Source organism: Rattus norvegicus, chromosome 5, assembly GCF_036323735.1.
Source record: "Rattus norvegicus strain BN/NHsdMcwi chromosome 5, GRCr8, whole genome shotgun sequence".
In the NCBI taxonomy this organism is placed as follows: Eukaryota; Metazoa; Chordata; class Mammalia; order Rodentia; family Muridae; genus Rattus; species Rattus norvegicus.
The window spans coordinates 121,470,641-121,494,246 of record NC_086023.1 but is presented as its reverse complement, the minus strand read 5'-3'; the positions used below and the strand labels follow the sequence as shown (position 1 = coordinate 121,494,246).

Sequence of the window (23,606 nt, the reverse complement as noted above, 5' to 3'; positions counted from 1 at the left end):
GATACAGGCCAGGGATTTACCCATCTGACCTTTGGAAGTACTTTCCACTGGACGATCATGATCATTCTCATTTAAAAATTAAATTGTTTTAGTTTTCTTTTCTATTAAAAAGAAAACAAAACAAAAAGGACCAAAAACTGCTTGAGGGGGAAAGGGTGTCTAGTCAAGCCCATGATGGGAGAGTATGACCACAGGAACTCAAAGCAGGAGCTTGAAGCAGAAATCACAGAGGACTGCTGCCTGTTGACTTGATTTCTATATAACCTAGGCCCACTTGCCCAGAACAACACTGTCCAGGAAAGCTGGGCCCTCCCATCAATCAGCAGTCAAGAAAAAGCTGCACAGACATGTACATAGGCCAGTGTGATGGAGGCAGCCCTGATATGTGTCAAATTGACAAAATCTAACCAGTGTAACCAGTTGGTTGTGAAATCTACCAGACCATAATTTGTTTAGCTGGTTCCCTCTCTAACCTGGCCAAAAATTAACTAGAAAATTAACTAGAAATATCTAATTATGATATTTTTCCATGTGTCTGGTAAGCCAATTTATTCCAGGTGCAAGGACTGTCAAATTTGACCTTTCAGTATTCAGTCACAGCAATTACTAGTTACAGACAAAGGCAGCCATGGAGGTACAGATACAGTATTTCTAAAAGTGTAATTATTTTTACATTTTCAGCTTTTTTATGTACGTGTTAAAAGATAAATTAATATGGTAAACTATGCTTGCAGGACCAACACCACCTGCACTGCACTGACTCTCATTTCATTGTTTACAGACATGTTAACTGAACACAGAAGGGAGGCAGTCACTGGAAGCACTTCTGTTGGGGACAACTGCAACTCACCAACTTTCTACTTTCACAGATGTGTGCAGAGCCCAAGGTCTTGGTGAACCAAAAGTCTACCACAGAAATGAAGACGGTAACTCTTCATATTTGACACGTTGACACTTCCTCTCAACTGTTTACTTTCTTCATTTTGTATATTGTTTTGAGGTTTTCTTTCCTTTTTAATTAATAGCTTAGGTGATAATACAGGTCCTAGCTTTCACTGCGGCTTCTTCATAGCTGTGTGCCCTTACACTTTGTTCTCAGCCATTTCCTTCTCCACTGCTCCCATATGACCCCCTCACCTCTGTAGTTGGCTCCCTCTCTACTGGGTTAGTTCTCCACATTTTTTTTTTTTAGTTCTCCACTTTTGCTTTTCAATTATGTGTATTTCATTATCATATTTCCTACCTTCCTTAAGAATATCTCCCTCTCCTCTCATGATCCCCCCTATAGACTCATGACCTACAAACACACATATAAATAATATAGATATACACAGGGATGTGTGCATGCATGCATGCACACACACACACACACACACACACACACACACACACACACACAGCGATAGGTCTATCATACAAGGTCTTTATGTTGAGGTATTTTTCCTTCTATTCCTGGTTTCTTCAAGGCTTTCGTCCACAAAGGGATATTGAACCCTGTCAAAGGTCTTTCCTGTATCAATTGAGATGATCATGTGATATGTTTCCATATATATCTATATACATATATATATATATACATATGGATTATTTGTAGTTATTTGTGCATGTTAGCTCACAATGAATCACCAAGGGTTTCAAATGTATAAGACAATCAGTGTAAAGCTTTCCTGGTGTCAGGTAGAAAGGAAGAGCTTAGAAGAAGTGCAGTAGACTAAGTATTCTTATTTGGATTTAGAGATTATTATTATTATTATTATTATTATTATTATTATTATTATCATTAAATCAGTGGTCCTCTTTGACCAGAGTGATTCAGAGAGATCAACTAAACTCTACCTAAATTATAGCTGTAAATTTCTCAAGCCTGGGAATCTTTTTTTTCAATCACTTTAAAAAATAATTTTCCTTCTTTCATACAGATAGAATGGCATATGTCACAGGAATTGCCTTACCAATCACTTTAGCCACCAACTGAGACCACAGAGGGGCTCAATGTACATAATAGCTCATGTGGCAATCTGGGTGAACACAATCTGAATTCCATTTGACAAATTACACATTTTTGATAAAGATAATAAGTAAATATGGCATGGGCTAAAGGCCTCACAAACATTTATTCTTCCTTTTATCACCAGCACTTCCTGTTGGAATTTTATTTATTTCATGTAATGTGAGTACACTACCACTGTCTTCAGTCTCAGCTCTGGAGCTTCTGCTGGGTTATAAGAGGAGGTGTCCTTTTACCACTGCCTTTCAGACCAGAGATGGAAGCGACACCTGTGCTTAGTCATGAGCACATGCCTTTCAAAAATACCTGGACTAAACCTAAACAATTCATGTCTTTTTGTCTTATGTTGTGACTCACTGACATTAACCAGGGCCACCAGAGTGATCATGGGGCCAGAGGGGGCTCAACGGTGGACAAGTAAAGACAATGACTCCTCCTCTCCCAGAATCTATCTGTAGCTATCAGTTCAGTATGGAGGGTGTGGTCTATTTGAATAAGAATGGCCCCCATACACTCATATATCTAAATACTTGGTTCCCAATTAGTGGAACTATTTTGGAAGGATTAGGGGGTGTGGCCTAGTAGGAGGAAGTGTGTCATTAGGGGTTGGCTTTGAGGCTTCAAAGACTAGCATCTTTTGCCAAGGTACCCTACCTCCTACTTTGCATTTTGAAATGAGCTATCCCTGCTGCCATGCCTTCATTCAGCCATCATGGACCCTAACCCTCTGAAACCATAAGCTCAAATTAATTTTTTTTTTTTTTTATAAATTGCCTTGGTCATCGTGCTTTATCACAAAAAGTAACCAGTACATAGAATAGAGCCCCCATGAAATCCTCCCACATCCATGACTGACTACTGACAGAGCCAGTCTTGAGCATGCTCAGTGCAAGCAACCACAACCACTGTTAGTTTGTGATTTCAATATCTGTGCCCTGTCCAGAAGATGGCTTTTTATAGCCCTTCTCTCTATCTTCTAGCTCTTACTATGTAGGTGTTTCAAAGACAGAAGTGAAACGTTTGATTCATTTTAAGCACATTGCACTCTCCCAGAATCTTTAAAATGGAGAACTGTCTTATGACAGTTTAATTAACCCACAATGGAAACTAGGGTCTTCACTTTTTTTTTCTCATTCCATTTCATCACTGAAGTGTTATCAATTCTTTCAATTTGGGTGTTCTGGACACATCTCTCATCTAACTACCCTCTCCAGAAGTCTGCTCCTATAAGGGGGACTGCCTAAAAAACCCAAGTCCTCCTGCCATGGTGGTGCTGAGTTCTACTGACTTCAGGAATTCACCAGATCATTAGAAAGCTAGAGACTCTTCACTCTTTTCATCACATCAATCCCTCAGTAAGACTACAGTCCTTCTAACACACTTCAAACTGCTACCCATCCATTTAACTTCTTTTGGTCAATATCAAGTTTTTAATTGGTTTATACACAGTGGAAAAAACCTCACACATCTAGCAAGTGGATAGGGATGCATCAAAAAGAGCATGGCATAGTTCATATAATAAACACATTGGGCAATTCACACAGAGACATATCTTACAACATCCGCATGTCTTTTCGTCCAACCATATCTGCAGTATCTCTGTGCCTAAATAAACAGGAAGAGAGATAGGAAAGCTAATAAAGAAGACTGTTGTATAAAAGGCATCCAAACCACTCTCTACAATGTACACAGCTGCAAAAAGAGGTACAGGGAGGGGAGGGGTTCATAATCCACTTCTGTGCTTTAAACAAATCAGGTCATACAGCCAGCCAAATTAATTTCATCAGTACTCACAGATCATATAAAAGGTGAACCTTAGAGTCATAATTCTTGAAGGGGTTCTTAAGTAATGGTTCCATATGACAGATGAATAATGTCAAGTCCCCTTTCATCCAGCACTCTATGTCCCAGTTTACACCTGCATTAAAAATAAACTGCATTAAACCTGAAAAACACTCTCAACAACCCAGTGAAAGAGAAGCACTAAATTGAATTTAGCAGTGTTCTGATACAACTTCCGCTGGTCATTCTGAGAGGGGGAAAACAGGCCCTAGTAGGGATGTACTTGCATGAGCTTTTCAGTGTCTTTCACCTTCACTTTAGTCCCTAACCCCCATCACACCCCAACCTGTTGCAAATCAGAAAATTAAATTCAATTATTATGTCTCAACTCGGTTTTAATCTCAAGCCACCCATACAGGATGAGATTCATTTTTATTTACCTAGTTAATGTTTACTTTTCAAGGGAAATCACAACACCAAATAAGACAACTACCTGTAACCCCTTGTAACTCCAGCTCCTAGAGATGGGAGGACATTTTCTGGCCTCCATGGGCAATCGAACACAAGTGCCATCGTTTGTACAGAAAAATATATGTATGTATAAATAAAAAATGAAAGTAAATCTTTTTTAAAAAATGTATGACATGACTAACGAGACAAAACTAACTTGAGACAACATTAACATATTTCTCCAAATGAGAAGTATTCCCAGTTACTGGGTGCCTTGTATAAAAGGGAAACCTATGTGAAAGAATAACAAATCGAAATATTTACTAGTCATTACTTACCCTATTATTTTAGTCACAAAAACAGTTCCCTTAGAAAATAACTAGTTATAAGTCACTTTCATACTAAGTTAAAATATGCAGTATGGTAATCATTTCCCACCCCCAGAAGTAAAGAATGTGATAACATTTTTATCATTCAAGACTCATTACTAAGATTCATTCATTCTTAGCATAATTAAAAATCAATGGATTGGTGGTAATGGGGGGAGGATGGGGAGGGGAAGCTCATATAGAAGGGGAGGGGGAGGAGTTAGGGGGATGTTGGTCCGGAAACTGGGAAAGGGAATAACAATCGAAATGTAAATAAGAAATACTCAAGTTAATAAAGATTTTAAAAAAAGAGTTAAATAAAGCACAGTTTAATAAAACACAGAGTTAAGAGGAAAAAAATCAATGGATTGGTTAAGGCATTCCTTTACTAGTAAAAAAAGCTTCATTCAAAATGATATTAACATTTATGGGCTGAAATTAGTCCTACTAACTTGTTTTTAAAATCTAGTTTTATAACATAATTAAATTTCAACATTATTCTTTTTGCAATGATTTATTTTGTTTTATTTCTGTGTGTGTGAGTATGTGTCTGTCTGTGTGTGTGAGTGTGCGTGTGTGTGCGTGTGTGTGTGTGTGTGTGTGTGTGTGTGTGTGTGTGTGTGTGTGTGTAGAGTACCGAAAGCATGCAAGTGTACAGAGGCCAGAAGAGAACTAGAATTAGAGGTGGTTGGTGTCTTCTGACTTGAATGGCAGAAACTGAACCTGTGTCTTCCTCAGGAGCAGCAAGTGCTCTTACTCACTGAGCCATCTCTCCAAACCCTTCTTACTCATAAACTGGTTTCAACACGGGGTGCTTCTTCTCCACATTATCAAAAGTGAACAACTGGGTAGAGGAGGGACCATCTGGCAACCTCCGAAGATTGCTTTAGTTGGATTTCCTTGTTGAGACAGGGTTCTCATTTTGTAGCCCAGGCTGGACTGGACCACCGAAACCTCCTGCATGTCTTTGTCTCTCACACGCCACGGTGGTGGCTGGAGATATTTCTTGTATTGTTGGATAGAGACCAGGGCTATCATTAAACATTCTGCAGTACAGAGGTCAGTCTGAAGAATTATCTGGACAGAAGGGTCATTAGCATCGAATGTGAAATCCGAACAAACACCATACATACAAGAGTCCTTACTTATGTGTAACTATTTTTCCATAATTTGGATCTTTTCATCTAATTGACTCAATTAAGTCTTCTCAGCCCTTTCAGAAAACTTAGAAATAATTTTGTTGTTTTAATTTTTATATGCAAAATTAACCAAGCTTTTGGGATATATAATTCTTAAGACAACAATTAAACTCAGTATAACATGTCTTGTTTCGGGGAGACTCTTAGCCTGCACGATTCATTATAATTCATAAATATTTTTAAATTTAGTTACTTCAACAGTGTTGTTAATAATTTGATACTTTATCTGTTTAAAGTGTGCATTTTCTACTTCCAAGAAAATTTAGATCCCAGTGTGTTTACAGGTAAAAGAGTTCTCTTAATGACAGTTTTATAGGATATAAAATGTTCAGAGCATATTTACTAGTCACACAATTAGTCCTAATCTTCATACTAATACAAAATTATAATATATGTTAACTACATAAAAACCCATCTAATCCATAGAAGTTTCAGAGAATGGAAACGCTTTGCTGAATGCAGGCAGAGCACAGCACTGTATACACTTGGGGTATCAAGGTACTTACCTAGTTGGCGGAAAACTAAAGGCTTCACCACTGAAGCCAGCGTCTTCCCTTCAGTGTTGCCTGTGAGTGCGGAGCAGTTTTGACCTTGCTCATTCCCAAAGCAACAGTGGAAAATGGTTTTGGATAACTCAGAAACGTAGATACCAGTTGAATTAAATTTAGCTTCAACAAGTGCTTCAGAAGCCCCCTTCAAAGACGAAGTATTGTTTGGGACTCCAGCAGGAGAGAGAAAGGAGTCATCAGTTGTACTCGGTGGCGCACAAAACAGCTTAAATCTCCAGGGAGAGGTTGGATAGGCCAGGTTAAGTGCAGTTATCACATACAGAAATTCTGTTAGGAGAGCAAAAAGACACAGAAAACGAGCCATCATCCTGATGAAGATTAACTAGGGAATACTTGAGATTAAAAGGTGCAGCGTTTCTGAGTAGAAATATTTAACCTTCAGGGTGCTGAATCCGTGTCTAGTAAACAGCCCTGAGTGTCTACCTTCCAGTGTGGTCCACTGGAGAAGTTGATATATTTACTGGACTAATTCCATTCCCTGGCATCTCTCCTCCGGAAATTCTTGCCTCAATTTTCCTCATTCATTTAACACGTTTACATCTTAGTATGAGAAAATTTACATCAATTCTCTTCCTTTTTATACAAAAATTATCTAACTTTAAGAACAAATAAGAAATATCAGAGTGTTTATCAGTAAGCACGAAAGCACTCTTAAAATTCATTAGAAGAGTCAAAACAGTATGTTAACAATTTCCGTGATCACATTCAGAATTTGTCCTTAGCGACAGTTTGATGTCTCCTGAACCTTCCCAGGAGCCTCCAGATGTTTGCTGTCACATAGGAAATACCCCATAGGCTCTCCAGGAAATGACACAAAACAACACACTCCTTCCAGGAAATTCATACTGTGGATGAACCATGGCCTTTTAAACATAAACCTAAGAACACTCACAGAACTGTGCCTGAAAAGCCTCGGGTTTTACATTTACCTTTAAATAATGCATTCTGAAGGTAAACAATTGACTCACTATACATCTTCATTTTACAAATGTCCAAATAGTCTGGTGACTTCTCACTGTGGATATTCACCAACAGAGAGAGCTCTAATTTGTGTATGGATTTGTATGGAATGAAGGTTTGGAGAAAGTGTAAAAAAAAAAAAAAAAACAGAAGCAAACAATGTTCTTTGATGTCTAAATGGAGAAATAGACTGCATAATTCAGACAAAGGCATAATATTCAGTTCAAAGAGAAGTATAAAATCAAGCCATGAAGAGACATAGGACATTTACATGTATGTCCCTAACAACCCATCACAATGATATAATCTGCATGATTCCACCAAGGACACCGGTTGCCAGGATTTCAGGAACAGAAGGATGAAAAAGCAGGACGTGGAGAAAAAGCAGGCAGGAACGCCGGTTTCTATAGTAGTCAGGAAATGTCATCTTGCCTTTGTCCAAGGCTCAGGATGGACAAAAGTGAACCCTGATATGAGCTACACACTTCAGATGACAATGATCATCAAAACACAGGGAAAAGATTTCTTTAAAAAAAAAATACACTTATAGAGCATTTGCAGTTCCAGCTACTCAGGAGGCTGAGGCAGGAGGATCATTAGAGCCATCAGTTTCAAGACCAGCCTGGGCAACACCATGAGAGCCCTGTCTCAAAAGAGGGGGACTGGAATAAAAAGGGAGAGGATGTCCCATTTATAATAACTACATTTTTAAAAGCATCAAGGCACTGAAAGATTTCTACACTAACTATAAAACATGACAGAAATGAAAGACAACACAAATGGGAAAATGCTCTATTTTCATACAATTGAAAGAATAGCTATTTTTAAAAAAATCTACTACCCAAATGAGTGGACAAATTCAGTGCAATCCATATCAAAATGCCAAAAACATTCTCAACAGAAATAGAAATAAATGATACAAAGGTTCATGTGAAAACATTAAGGACTACCAAAAGCCAAAGAATTCAAGATCAAGAACAAAGCTGACTGCAGCTATGAATGGCAGAGCGTGCCTGGCCTGTAGTTGAAGCACTCTGGAGGCAGAAGCAGGCAGATCTCTGAGTTTGATGCCAGTGGTCCTCTGCAAGTTCTAGGATGGCCAGTGCTACACAGAGAAACCCTGTTTTGAGATCAGAATAAATCTGATTCCAAACATAAAGCAGTTCAGTGCTGGCATAAAAAGATGCATGAGCCAATGGCTCACAATCGAGAACTCAGGAATAAATCTGTGTTTCTAGAACCAATTAAGCTTCAACAAACTGCCTGCCAAAAATGCCCTGGAGAATAAATGGTCTCTTTAGTAAATGGCACTGGCTAAAATAGATATACATAAGTCAAAGAAGGAAGGAAGGAAGGAGGGAGGGAGGGAGGGAGGGAGGGAAGGAGGGAGGGGGAGGAAGAGGAATAGAGGGGAGGGGAGGGAGGGAAAAAGAATATCCTCATCTTTTCATCACACACAAAATTAACTTAAGATGGATCATTAGCCCAAATAGCAGAGACAAAACCAGGAAAGACTGACACTGAACTACATGATAATTTGGGACATATTCCTAAGTCACTGGCAATTACAGCAAAAATAGTCAAAGATTATGTCAGACTCGAGATTTGACACTGCAAGGGAATACACAACAGAATGACTGTTCATATGTCGAACTTCAGAATGGGATGAAATGTCTATAAACTGTATGTCTAATATGAAGTTAATATCCACAATAAACAAAGGACCACAGGGGGACAGGAAGTTGGGAGAGAGATGTAGTTACTGGGAATATGGAAGGAGACAACTATGACAAAGATATATGTGTAAATATATGTGTATATATACATATATATGTATGTATATATATAAATGATAATTGATGTGTGTGAAATGTTCAGCCTCACTAATCACCAGATAAACCAAAACAAAATCACAATGCTGCATCACCTGACTCCTGTTAGAAAAGCAATTCTCAAAAAGACAAAACTGACAGGCATTAGCCAAGCTGAGCACCATTCTTTGATAACATCCCCTAAGAGCATCAGATTGTCGTTATTACAAAAGTGTACACCTGTGTTTATACACATGAATGTAGTTGTGTACGTGTGCATCAGACCTTTACACTTAGACACCATTGGCTTTCCCGGGTCTGCAGTTTTCCAACGACAAATCTTAGAACTGAATTACGTGATCCAGCCGCTTATGAACATCTTCATGTGTGTACACAGGTGTGCACACCTGTGTACACACACACACATTATCACCATCATCAGTTCTGTCTCTCTATGGAGCCTTAATGCAGAGCTAAAAGTCTATTACATATTTTAAAATTCTAAAAGTTGTCTAAGACTAACAGATAGTTGAAATGTACGAACTAAAAATCTCATTAGAAATAAAGGTAGTTTAAAAAAATCAAATAGATAAAATTGAAACAAAATGTTTTGTTTACCCTATCAAAGGGTAAAAAGGGTAAAAAGGTAAAGTAGGGTGAAAAGATGCTCATGGAACTACAGAACAGCTATTTATAGACCTGGGTTTTGACCACAAAACACATTGTTCAACATAAAGCTCCTCTTTAGGAATCAATCTATAGAAATATCCTTCCAAATACACAAAGGCGTATGCGACTTACCCCAGTGTAACAAAACCACATAGAATTTCTGACACGTCATCTTACTTCAGAGATAGACACCTGGAAAAGAATAAATCAAAAACAAATCAGTGCACATAGAAAATCCATATGTACTGGCAGTCTATGGAAAATACAAAAGACAAAAGATTACAAATAAGCCTTACACTTCCGTGTTTGGGTATACTGGGTCAATAGCAGAGAACCAGTCCCTTGCACATTAAATTACATGCCTGTGTACGAGTGTGTATGGATTTGTAGGGAGATGTATTATGGCGTATATATCTTGACTATGAAGTGAGGTGTGTGTGTGTGTGTGTGTGTGTGTGTGTGTGTGTGGTGCACATCTGTGTATGGTGTTGATAGGATACGATGTACATGTTGTATATGTATATGGTGTGTCTATGGGGTATATGGTGTGTATATATGTGTGGGGTGTATATGTGTATTGTGTATGTGTAGCCTATTATGTGTATATGTGTATATAGTATGTATGTATGTATGTATGTATGTATGTATGTATGTACGTTGTATATGTGTGGCTATGTGTATTTTTATAATATGTTTATATGTGTATATAGCGTATATACATGCATATGTGTGGTTATGTGTGTACATAAATTTGTGTGTGTGAGGGTGTGGGATATAAGTAGAGTATTTACATAGTGGGGGTTTCCATTGCTGTGGGCAACTTGGGAGCAAAGGATTTATCTCATTGGCACTTCCACACAACAATCCATCGTCATTAAGGAAGTTAAGGTACAAACTGCAGGACCCTGGAGGTAGGAGCTGAAGGAAGCTTACTAGCTTTGTCCACCAGCTCTCTTACAGCACCAGGAACTACCAGCCTAGGGTGCCAATGCCCACAGTGAGCTGGCCCCTCTCACATCAATCATCAAGAAAAACAAAACAAAACAAAACAAAAAAACCAGCACAACAGGCTTTCCCACAGGCCAGTCGGATGAGGATATTTTCTCCATTGAGAGTTCCTCTTCAAAAATGACTCCAGCTTATGTCAAGTTGGCATAAAGCTAGCCAACACAATGGATGTGTCATATATATGTAATGTACTACCTATATATGTGCACACTCGTGTTTATATATGTGCATTATGCTATATGCATGTGTATAGTGTGTGTAGTATGTGCATACATGTTATTAGGAGGGTGTGGTGTGTGCCCTTGCTAATGCAGATGTGTGCGCATGTGCGTATAAGAGGCATCCACTTGAGTGTGCACAAATGTGGTAGCATGAGTGTGACCTGGTGTCTTTCCTCAACTGCTCTCCACTTGTATCTTTGTTCATACAGGTCTCTCACTAAGCCTGAAGCTCATGAGTTCACCTAAGCTGGTTGGCCAATGGGAGTTAAGGATCCTGTGTCTAGCCCTCCAGCACCTGACCTACAAGAGAATGTCACTGTCTCCAGCTTTTCACTGGTTCTAGGAAGAAACACTCAGGTCCTTCTGCTTGTGTGGCAGTCATTTTGCCAGCTTATCCATCTCCCCCAAACTCATACTTGAGTTTTGGTTTTTTTGTTGTTGTTGTTGTTTTTTTTTTTTCTTTTTTTTCGGAGCTGAGGACCGAACCCAGAGCCTAAATCCTCTGAGCTAAATCCCCAACCCCCATACTTGAGTTTTAAGAATAAAATGTGTTTATATCTTCTAAGAAACATAGTAGGTGCTTGTAAATATTTGTTGAATACATTCACAGATGATATACAGCCCCATAGCTTAAAAACAATACTCTTTAAAGCTATTTAGGAATTTAAGCAGAGAAAAATGGCTGGTTGAATGTACAAAATTTGAAGAAATCTTTATGTAGAATCCAGAAGCTCATCCACAGTCTGATCTGAAAGGAATGCTCATGACTTTTGGAGGGCCAGTCGGTCATCCGCCCTGCAGAATGCACCCAACACTGAGGGCCTAGTAAATACATCGATTGCTTGTCTGTTGTTACTATAAACTCTAAACAATGAAAATCAGACCCTGTGTTCTCCTGAGTGATCAGATTATGGGTTTCCAGAGGAAGAGCAGGGTTCATTTTTATAACTAATGATTACGTTGTCATTTTGATCTACCAAATCCACAAATATAAAACAGAACAGTCTCAGTCAGTGTCTGAATGAGGGGTTAAACTGAATCAAAATCATTTACAACTTGCTCCAGTGGCTCCAATCTCTGAGGCTGTGGAGACACTTGTAAATAGAAAACCAACTCCGCTCGTTTTCACAGACATCTCAAGTGGCTCCATCTGCTTACTAATGTTTCTGCACTTTCTGCTAAGGAAGCCTCAATTTCCTACTTAAATAAAAGACACTTAAGCATTCTATTTGAATATACGTGAACCACTACTCCTTCAAGAGCCAAGATTTTTAACAAAATATATGCAGCTTCCTCTATTTCTAGTGACTTTATAATTTCACTTATGCCTACTTTTATTCACTAAGAATAGGAATTTGCCACACATTCCCATCAATATGCCTGGTGCCTGAAGAAGCCAAAAGTGGGTTCCAGGCAGCAGTGAGTCACCACCTGGGTGCTGGGAATCAAACCCAGGACCTCTGGAAAAACAGCCAGTGCTCTTAGCCATTGAGCCATCTCTCCAGCCCCTGAAATCATTTTGTAAAGTAAAAAAGACTTCTTCCCAGGTAGGGTGATACATTCCTATAATGGTAGAAGGGCAGAGACAGAAGATGGCCATAAAAATCAGAGCCAGCACAAACCTGCACAACTACACACAACTATAAAACAAAATAAATCTTCAAAAATTCTCTTAAAAGATAATTCCTTAACTAAAATGTTTACTTTTTGTACTTTTCTTATAAGAATAAAGTTTGAATTTTTAAACCAGGGTTTAGCACAGTGGCTCTGTTGGCGAAATCACCCACTGCCAAGCCTGACAACATGAGTTCAATCCCCAGGACCCACAGGTAGAAGGAGAGAACTGACTCCCACAAGATGCCCTCTGATCTCCTCACTCATGCTGTGGCAGATTCATATTTATGTGTATACATGAATAAATAAAGTAATAAGTAAGTAATAAAAATTAAAATAAAAAATATTCTAACTGAATTATTTCAGTAAGTATAGAGCTAGAGTTTTAAACAAAAAAATTATAGTTAAGTAATAGGTATCTTAATCACATAAAAATGGTCATTATCTTAAAAGTCTATGGCATACAGTATTTAAAGAACTCAACTATTTAGAAAGAGTGAATCATATTATATTTACTTAAAATTTGCAAATTGCCCAAAAGTGACTATTTGCTTGCCCTTTCCCTAAAGAACATGGAGGGATGCGAAGCCCACTGTCAGTACAGGGAGATGGCAGAGATCAGGCATGTGTAGCAGTAAGAGACAATAGGAAACCCTATGGAAGAAATGATTTGTAAGTTAGGAATGTGTTATCAAAAGATTAGGAAGCCATGAGCCCCAAGCACTGACTTTTAAGACTAGTCTCTACCTTCTATTAGTTCTATGCAAAAGTCTTTCCCTTAGTCACACCCATGACCAGTGACACTGTTCTAAACCCAAGTTCTTATCCTCCTCCCACATAGGTCTAATATAATTAATATGTATGGTTTTAAAGACTGTACCTTATAAATACAATAGCAATTACAATTAATGAATATTTATGTAGGTGCCAGTGGGTTTTCTGTTTCAAATGAGTCAGTGGTCACATGCTATCTAGTTCTATCTCTTGTCTCTTTCTCGCCATCCTTCTCTTACATGCACACACAAACACCATAACTATGTATGTGCACGATTTATCCTTTTTCATCTCCTAGACACTGACCAGCTTGGCTTGGAAATTCTGTTGGTGGATACAGCATACAATTGTTCGATTATCTCCTGTTTATAGTTTCTTAATTTCCATAGTTTAGACACTCAAATCACAGCTGTCAATCAAAGCAAAATGAGGAAATATAATTCTGGGAAAAACTAAGTTGTCCTAGCCTTCATGAGACAGACATTTGGTAACAGCTGTTCTTAAACATGACTTCACATTTTTTAAAGCCAATTATAACGTCATTATAGAAGCTCCTGAGAATCTCTGTATTGGCTAGTATTTAGTATGAATAATTACCACACTTATTACCACACATGGTGAAACTTAGGGTCTCAGTATGCAGCTCTGGCTGGCCTGGAACTCCCTGTGTAGTCCAGACTGGCCTCAAACTCAGAAATCCTCCTACAAGTGCTGAGATTAGTAAAGGCATATGTTAGCGGGCATATTTTGCAGGGTTGGGAATTTAGCTCAGTGGTAGAGCACTTGCCTAGCAAGCGCAAGGCCCTGGGTTTGGTCCCCAGCTCCAGAAAAAAAAAATTATTTTGCACCATGTACTGAAATTCTTGTAGTCTTCCGTATTGTCAGCTTCCATTGTTCAAATACATTCCTCAAAGCACACATGTTGGAAGCTCAGCCTACGGTAGAGCATTATTAGAAGGTTAAGGCTTAACAAGAACTGATAAGGTCACATGCAAGTTAAGACTGTTGCTGGAGTGGTTTGATTTGGGTTGTGTTTGGCTTTCTTGGCCTCTGTCTCATGCTTGTTTGCAATGCTGTCAGATTATAATGTATCAAGAAATGTCCCGTACGTGTGGCCTTTTGCTGTTGGATTTTCTACCTCCAGAATCCTGGAGCTGAATATTCTTTATGTTCTCTTCTTTATAAATTCTTCAACTGTGGCATTCTGTTACAGCAACAGTATGAAAGGGAATAATGGGGGGGGGGGGGATCCGTAAAGGAAAAGAAACTAAGTATCCATATTGAGATTCTACTTTAAACTTACTCTAGTCCTTTTACAGTGTGAATCTCAAGCGACTGATTTGAACCCTCGTTCTACACTTCCATAGAACAGGACGTTCTGAGGTTTCAGGGGAGGAGTCATCTCACTCAGGGAAGTGGGTCACTGGGATTGGGCCCTACAGGGGGTACTATCTTAGCTGCTTCCAGACCACTGTGATAAGAACAGTTGTCTTTCTCCACACCCTCTAGCCTACATGCCGGTCTGTTGCACTGACCGGAAACAAGAGACTTAGACCCAAATCCTCTCAAAACTTGATCTAAATTAGGATTTCCCTACCTTTAGTTATATCTGTCATATATTTGATCATATAATCTCAAAAGTAACGAACACCTTCATCTATTGCAGTCGTTCTCCACATGTGGGTCATGATCCCTGGGGGAGTGTCACATACCACATATCCTGTACATCAGATATTTAGCTTATGATTCATAACAGTAGCAAAATTACATTTTTAAAGTAGCAACAAAATAACTTTATGGTGAGGGAGGGGCGTCACCACAACAGAAGGAACTGCATTAAAAAGGTGCAGGGTTAGGAAGGATGAGAACCACTGGATTTCTGTCAATGAAAATAGCCAGTCAGTCAATAGGAAAAAAACAAAAACAAACAAACAATAATCCTGAACAATTCTGACATGCTACTCCTAAGTCCTAGAGTTAACACTGAATGAAACACACACACAAAATTAAAATGTGGGCCCTTGTGAAGTTCTCATTCTAGTGGTAATGAAACTGAGAAGCATGCACACAGCATGTTAGAGCATGAATAAATGCTATGGAGGAAAAAAGCAAAGGAAAGAAACAGGAAATATATACATTGCAAAGTAAGAAGCCAGGCAAGTTTAACTATTGCCTGGAGACATTTGAACAAAGACCTAAGGGATATGTGTGTAACAGAGCAAACTACGCAGATATTCCAGAGATGAGCACTCCAAGCAGAAGAAACTAAAGTACAAAGATGGTTGCTGATACACTCAGGGAAAGCCCAGGAGGAGGAAGAGATAGGAAGAGGAAGGATGAGAGCACATAGGGGCTCATAATTATGACAAAGATTTGGGCTTTGACAACGTAAGAACTGGAAAGCCATCAGAGTATTCGGAGCAGAAAAGGGTCGTGATCTGATGTGTGTTTTACTAGGATTTTTAAGTTTAGGGGCTGTAGAGATGGTTCAATGGTTAGCTCTTCCACAGAACTCATGTTTGATTTGATTTCCCAGCATTTCCCACATGAAAGCTCACAACTATAGTTGCAGTGAATCTGACACTCTCTTCAGGCCTCCATGGGCACCAGAGATACACATGGTACACCTACACACACACAAAGTACCCTACCCATTAACACATAAATTTTATTTTTTTAATTTTTTTATTATTTCTTCATAAGTGTATATGTTTGTGCACATGTGTGTGCACACCCATAGAAACCAAAAGAGGGTATTAGAGGCCCCTAGAATTAAGAGTTGGGTGATTGTGAGCTGCCCAATATGGGTGCTGGGAACTGAATCACACTCCTCTGGAGGACCAGCAAGTATCTTAACTGCTGAGCCATCTCTCCTGCCCCCTCACATATATTTTAAAAGGAAAACTTGTTAAAGAATAGATTAAAGAGGAAAAAAAGGACACGAACAAATTAATAAATAGATCCTTGGAATAATACAAAAGTAAGGGTAGACTGTAATGGCCACTGAAGTTATAGAAGAGATTGTGGTCTGGATTTGTTTTAAAAATAGTGCAAAGATTTACCTTCACATATATGTAGATACATATGAGCTCTGGTAGAATATAAAGGATCAACAATGACTCCCCACTTTAAGGGCCTAACTAATTTCAAAGATGAAGATGAGAGAGACAGTTTATCGTGAAGATTCTATTTAGAATACATTGAAGTAGGATGTATAGTTATAGAATGCCTACTAGATGACCAAGAGAAAATACTAAGCAGGAAGCTGGGAAAAGAGGTCTGAGGCTCGGAACAGGAAGCCAAGACATGAACTGTCATGGCCTAAGTCCTCAGTACACAGTGGGTCACAAGGGATTTTCAAGAGTAGAGGGAGAACAGAGCAAAGACTCTGAAGAGCGGACCACCAGAGTGGAAGAAGGGTGGAGCCTGGGAAAAAGACACTTGGGAAGCTTACCATGCTGTCCTGGGTATCAGGTAAAAGATGGGACAGCCGGGACAAGGCTGCTAGTAGGTGAAATGGAATGAACACTCAGACCACACGGCAAAGCTGATGTCATCACAGACCTGATAGCTCCCTAGACCTTGAAGAACTTGGGCAGAGTATTCAAAACTAATGTTGGATAGGAATGAGTTTAAAGAGATAAAAAAGTAAAAAAAGAGAATATAACCAGCTCATTAATAATATTTTGATTTGAATGGAAGAGAAGGAAATAACAATATCACAGACACAATATATAATCTACAAAAAGATACATTCAACATTCATGTAATTGCTTCTTTTAAAATACGCAAAACAAGGCTTGTGGTAAGGAAGAACAAGTCTGAGTATCCTCAGGTTGTCTTTCTTAAACAATGAGTAGAAAAGCATTTGTCTTACAATTGCCCATTGCAATGATATGCTATATGGTTTACCAGACAATAATTTCACTGTGTGCATCTCTCGCTATATTTGTCAGGGTCTAAATGTTAAAAATGTTAAAGACTAAGATCAGGAGTGTGAAAAGACAACAGATAGTATCACTATTGCATCTGCAAAATCACTTAAAAGAGCTGCAGGTGTCATTCACTCCTTAAGAGTGCTTGCCTAGGAAGCCCTGGGTTCGATTCCCAGCACCCCATACACCAGGTGGTCCAGACCTGTAATCCCAGCACCCAGGCAGCAGAGCATGAGAAATCCAAGGTCATCGTCAACAACAAAGTGAATCTGAGGTCAGCCTTTGCTGATACTGTTTGTTTGGTGGTAGTGGGTGTGGGTGGGTGTGTGTGCTTCAGAGGGAATATTCTAAACTATAAAAGATCAAATTTAAATATAAACCCCAAAAGCATGTACGTACAAAGTCTGGCCAGTAGGTGAACATTTGCACTTTTCTAATTTAATTAAAATTGGAATTTGTAAATCACAAAATCTTAAGAATTTAAACTGAGCATAAATAAGCCTTTTCTTCATTTTTGACTCCACGGGACATATTTTAGTATGAGTGTTTGCCTCTAAGGATAAAAAAAAAAAAAATGCAATACAGTGTCTGCCAAAAAAAAAAAATTCATTTATTTTCACTTTTTTTTTTCTTCTGGATATGTTTAGGTCTTATTTCCAAGACCTCCCACTTCACAAACACAAACCATTTGGTCCAATATTAGTGATCTAAGTGTGAAGCAATGACTGTTGTTTCCTCGATAAATTCGTGGGAGAGTAAAGCCCCACATTGCAAAAGAGGAAAGGGTCCCTGCCAACCTCCACTGCTCCCAGAGCTGTGAATGAGCTGGCCTGGATCTAAGCATCAGATGCCTGCAGTGTTACCATTGTTTTTCAAGCATGCACCAGCAGGGTATCTGGGCTCTAAGACTCCCAGCCTAATCAGCAAGGAATCCACTTCACTCTGCTCGAATTTCAAAGGAGATGACCCTCTGTTTCACGAGGTACTGTGAGAAAGACAATTTCCAGCCAAAAGACAGAGAAAGTACTGAAAATAAGTTAAAATCTGTTCACAAAGGAGTATTTCAAACTCATATTGCTCTCTCAGATTGCACACAAAGCGTTTGTGGGTGGTAAGATATTATTTCATTTTAGACCATAGCCAACAGAAGTAGCTAGAAATGCCTCTACACCTAGCCTAACTGGCAGTGTCTAAATCCCAAATAATTTAAAAAATATTAACAGTAAAATATTTGTATGTGGGGAAAAAAAAGCTACTGTCTCATTTTGTGCCCACGTATATGAGTCAAGGTGTTCTGTTTTCTCAAAAATGAAGCAAAAAGTACACTGCCACGTTATAGAACGGGGTGTGTGTGTGTGTGTGTGTGTGTGTGTGTGTGTGTGTGTGTGTGTATTCCTAATTTCTGGTTGATCTGTTTAGTTAACCTCTGCTATTTTCTGGGATTCATTCCAAGATTATAAAACCTATCGCTGAAGTTGTCATCTCTGTTATTGAGATTCATTTCAGAGAAACTCTGAAGTGGTCTGGAAAACCACTTTTTAAACATTCTGCGCACAACTTTATGCTAAAAAGCCACAAGTGCCACACAGTAATTGATGAGAAACCTACAATTTTTGGCTTTCTACATTTTTTTTCTTCCAAGTATACAATACAAAAAAAGTACTATGTTAAAGCCACAAGTTATTTATGTAATTTAGGTACTTCTTTCTTTCTTCCTATTTCTTCTCAGTGTTTCAATGTTGCAGACACTGGTTTAAAGGTAACCTGATTCTTTGAGAGCCGGGTGATCTATTCTGGTATAAACTATATATTTCCAAGTTCTTTACAAATACAATGATTTCTCTACCACTATTGCCTGGAAAATCCTGAAAACAGACTGTTAAGGCACATAAGAACCCCAACCCCAACACCAATGGAGTCTTTTAGTTTCATGAAATTAGCAAGATTGGCAATTACAGAAGTCTACATTTTTAATATGGGATACACCTGAGGTATTATTAAAAAGCCCTCAGAAATTAAATGAATCCAACCCTCTAAATATGATAGACGAAGAAACCCATGGAGATTAGGCTAAGCACACACCCCTGAAGATAAATTTGAAACTACAGCAGAACTCAGGTGCTATGGCTCCGTGTCCGCAGCGCTGTCGCTGCGCTTGCGTCACTGTCTGGATACTCATAGACCCTTCAGTCCCCTCCGAAGAACTCCTCTACAGGCAGGAGTTCACAAGTAGCGTCGCACCCAGATACCCAGTGTCTTAGATGGCGTCAACATACCTGGATTTGCAGAACGATTCCTCGGTCGGGTCTGGTTTTTTCCTCACCACTGCAAATCCTTTTAAAGGAGTGATCCGACTAGGGCTCGCCTTGGGGCTTTGGTTGGCTGGAAGGCTGGCTTTTCTATTTGTTTTGCTTTTAATTTGCTCGGAAGGGGAAAGAGGGTGGGAAACTTAACCCGCCCTACAACACATTTTTCCCTTGTGTCTTTCAAGCCAACCCACCCTCTTTCCGCCTCCGGGACTTAAGGGGTTGATGGCGCAGCCCCAGGCAGTTTCCAAAGTAGCTGGAGGCCTGGAGAAGTTACGTGGCCCTCTGCAGGTACCGCCCCAGTCTGCCGCCCGGTCCCCGAATGTCCTGCGTCCTGCACAGCCTTGGATGGCCCCGCGCCAAGGGTTGAGGACTGGAAGAGGGTCCCACCTGTGTCCTGGAGTGGCGTAAGGCAGGGATGCCTGGGCTCTGTGCCGCTGGCTCAGAAGGTGCGGGCCACCCGTGCGCGGGCGCGACGCTGCGGGGCACTGGCCACTCAGGTGACTGCGCGGCGGGGACGCTGCGCGCGTGGCCGAGGCCGGAGCTTGGGCAAAGCTTTAGGGGCTGATTCTGTTCTCTCTGGCCTCTACAGCAGCAGATGTGGGAAATGCTACAGTAATAATCTCAAGGAAAGTGCGAAGTGGGAAAGAGAACCAGGAAAGATCCCAAATAGAGAAGTCCTGAGCTCTGAATCCCCTGATTTGCATCCTCAGCCTTACTTGTCCCAAAGGTAAAGAAGGCATTCCTGCATCTAATTGACTAATAACATCTTCGTTTTCCATCCTGGAACTCAATGACATTTGATGTAGCAAGTTACTGAATAAATAAATTAATTGATTAAAAAAATCTGTCCTTAGAGAATCAGAATCCAATCTCAAAGTACATAGACATTTGTTGCTCTCAGCTCAAAATGTGTATTCACTTATCTGCTTACTTCCTTAATGAATGTTTATTGAGGACATGATGTATTATATTACTCTCTCTCTGAACTTGGGGAAGGTGGACACAAGCATTTATAAAATTCCCAGCTGTACAGTTGATCTGAAAGCAAAACAGTAAAGGTGAAAGAAAGAAGTGAGTAGAGGGACTTTAGATTGGGTAGATCTATTACAAGCAAAGGCCTCTCAAGGTTAATTTGACCAGTGTTCTCCTAGGAAAACCTTTGAAACTGGGTTCCACAAATGAGTTACCTGAATTAACCCAGCCACAAGAGAACTCAGAACAGAGCTCCTGCCCATTACAGGAGCCGGTACAGAAATTGCCATGCGTGAAATCTGTAATAGACTCCTCCCTATAGACATGGGCTTTCAGGACCAGTGGCACTTTTCTGACAAGTGGTGGCCCTGTGGATCATATGTTGAAGTCACTTTATTCAGAAATGCCACGATTACCCATTAAAAGGTTTCATGGGCATATGAGGTAGGCAACATTAACCTAGAAATGCTAAGCTTTGGTGGAGGGGGTGATGGGAAACAAAGCATAAGGACACATGTGTATGCAAGTGCCATGAGGAAATCCGTGACTTTATATACTTGCTGAAAGAAAGAAAGAGAGAGAGAGAGAGAGAGAGAGAGAGAGAGAGAGAAGGAAGAGAAAGAAAGAAAGAAAGAAAGAAAGAAAGAAAGAAAGAAAGAAAGAAAGAAAGAAAGAGAAAACCTGTGCATTATAGAAAACGAATGCTTCAGGAAAAAGTTCAAACCTCAAATTCTCCATTTCTGTTTGATTCCCAAGCATTGCAGCACACTGTAAGCCATCATTATTGCCAAAGTGTATCCCACCTAGATATCCCACCTAGACATATTTCTGCACCATGACATAGCATGGAGTGTCCACTTCGGTAGCTCCACAAAGCATGTATATTCTAATTAACTGGACATCTTTGAGTCTCAATCCTGATGACACTATGCTTGGTTACTTATCTCAGCCATGGTAAAGGACTATTAAGGAGTAAATGGTTAAAGGAAATCACAACCAACCTGTTAAGAACTGTCACCACACTGAAAACCATCTCTAAAATGAGATAGAATTTACCAGAGCAAAACAAATTAACACCCTGACTCACTCCATATTTTTGGAGGGAAGAGGGGGAAAAAAATCCCTAAAAGGAAATGTAGTGTAAAAAATAAATTAATGTGTTCACCCATTTTCTCTTTAAAAAAAAAAATCAATAGACTGCCCATTTACACAGAGGCAAACCCTACTGGGCACAATCAATCACGAGTGAGCTTACCATCACACGAAGTGGGTAAAATATTTTATCCAAGTATTTTGGTTGTTTGGTTCAGAACATAAACATTGCCTGATTACTATGTTGGTAAGCCTGATGCTGCTCTTCTTGGATGCCTGCCCGTGACTTCCATGACTCTCTCCAAGATCACCTCTTTCCTCATTAGCTTTTACTCTCCCATTGCCACCATGTAAAAACTAACAGACATGTACCCACCACACTGAACCACACTGGTGACTTACAGGCATCATAGATTCATCCAGGACCCAGCCCTGTGGCTGGTGAATTGGACGTGACCACATTCCAGGAAGGAACGCCTTGTTGTGTATGTACAAACACACACACACAAACACACACACACACAGACATGCATGCACGCACACGCATGACTGGACTTTGTGGCATAGGTGCATGAACTCCTACATCTAACAATAAAAGGAGGCTGTACTTGAAAACTAAAAAGATGTTATAAGTTTTTTTTTTTAAAGAAATTCACTAATACAATCAATAACAAATATTCAAACAAAGTCCTGGACCTTTGTATATTTAATTTTACTGGGCTGCATTTGCTTATAAATAAGAAAACTAATTAATTAAATAATGGATTCTGAGGCCCAAGTAAACAGTAGCAAAGAAAAGTTTGGCACAATGATGTTTTAAGTTGGGGTCAGATGACAAGCCATTAGCTGATAATTGGCAGACCCATTTACTTAAATAAGTAGTAGCTAGCCCCTCTCTCTGTACCAGAAATACGTTTAGAAGGGGGAAAGTTCAAAGCAGATAACAATGTAAAAATGAAAGCCTATGATCAATTTTCCATAGTGACACAAATAGTGTCCCTAAAATACACTCACTTTTCCAAAGACTTTAGCAGGATAAGCAAACTAAACAAGAATAGTTAATAATCAATGAAAGAAAAATAAAATGTTAAGAAGAATAAACAAATCTGAGGTCTACCATTTGATAAACAGGATACTATGACCAAAGCAAGCTGAGCTAATTCACAGGCTAGCAATTCTGCCTTTAAATCAATGATATTCAAAGGCTCTTCTAATAAGTGCTATCTCCGGGCTCAGAATTAACCAGCTCCTCTGCTGATCATTAAATATTATAGTATATATTGTACACTATATGTGATATATATCATATTATATACAATACTAGTGTTGTTGATCTACAAATGCTTTTTGAATAAATAAATGCCATGAAAAGAAACATGGTGGGGGGACAAATATATTCAGAACAAATACCTGTCAAGCCCTAAACTGTCAAACACAAGAGGCTAGAGATGAATCAGTGCTTAAGAGCATTTGCTGTTCTTGTAGAGGACTGGAGTTTGATTTCCAGAACTTACATGGTAGCTCACGAATGCCTTTAACTCCAGCCTCGGGGACTCTTGACACTGTCTTCTGTCCTTAGGCACCCACATGCACATTCAAATACTAATATGCACACAAAAATAAAATAAAATAAATCTTTTTACGAAACAAATACTAGCCGGATGTGGTGGCATATGACCTTAATCCCAGCCCTGCTGACACAGCGGGAAGAGCAAGAGTTAACAGGAAGAGGCAAGAGGCAAAAGGCAAGAGGCACCTCTGAGTTCCTGCTTACCAGCTGAGTGTGTATGCTAATTTCACAGTCAGTCAGGCAAGAGGTCATTCAAAAACAGCTATATGGGAGTATGTCTCCTTATTAAATGAGC

The 23,606-nt window shown here is 39.4% G+C and overlaps 1 protein-coding gene across 7 annotated transcripts in view; it reads right to left on the bottom strand.

The window, feature by feature from the left end:
* Lepr (leptin receptor) overlaps window positions 1-23,606 on the bottom strand; it is a 183,467-nt gene that overhangs the window by 98,955 nt on the left and 60,906 nt on the right. For 2 of the 7 annotated variants that reach the window (XM_063287158.1, XM_063287157.1), the window contains exons 1-4: window positions 20,065-20,294; window positions 9,949-10,008; window positions 6,314-6,643; window positions 3,803-3,926 (exon numbers count right to left, since the gene is read on the bottom strand). In XM_063287158.1, coding sequence (XP_063143228.1) covers window positions 3,803-3,926; window positions 6,314-6,643; window positions 9,949-9,988 — 494 coding nt within the window. In that variant the 5' untranslated portion in view covers window positions 9,989-10,008; window positions 20,065-20,294. Of the gene's footprint in view, window positions 1-3,802; window positions 3,927-6,313; window positions 6,644-9,948; window positions 10,009-19,644; window positions 20,318-23,606 lie in introns of those variants that run through there. The other 5 variants (XM_039109265.2, XM_039109264.2, XM_039109267.2 and 2 more) reach the window with 5 other exon arrangements.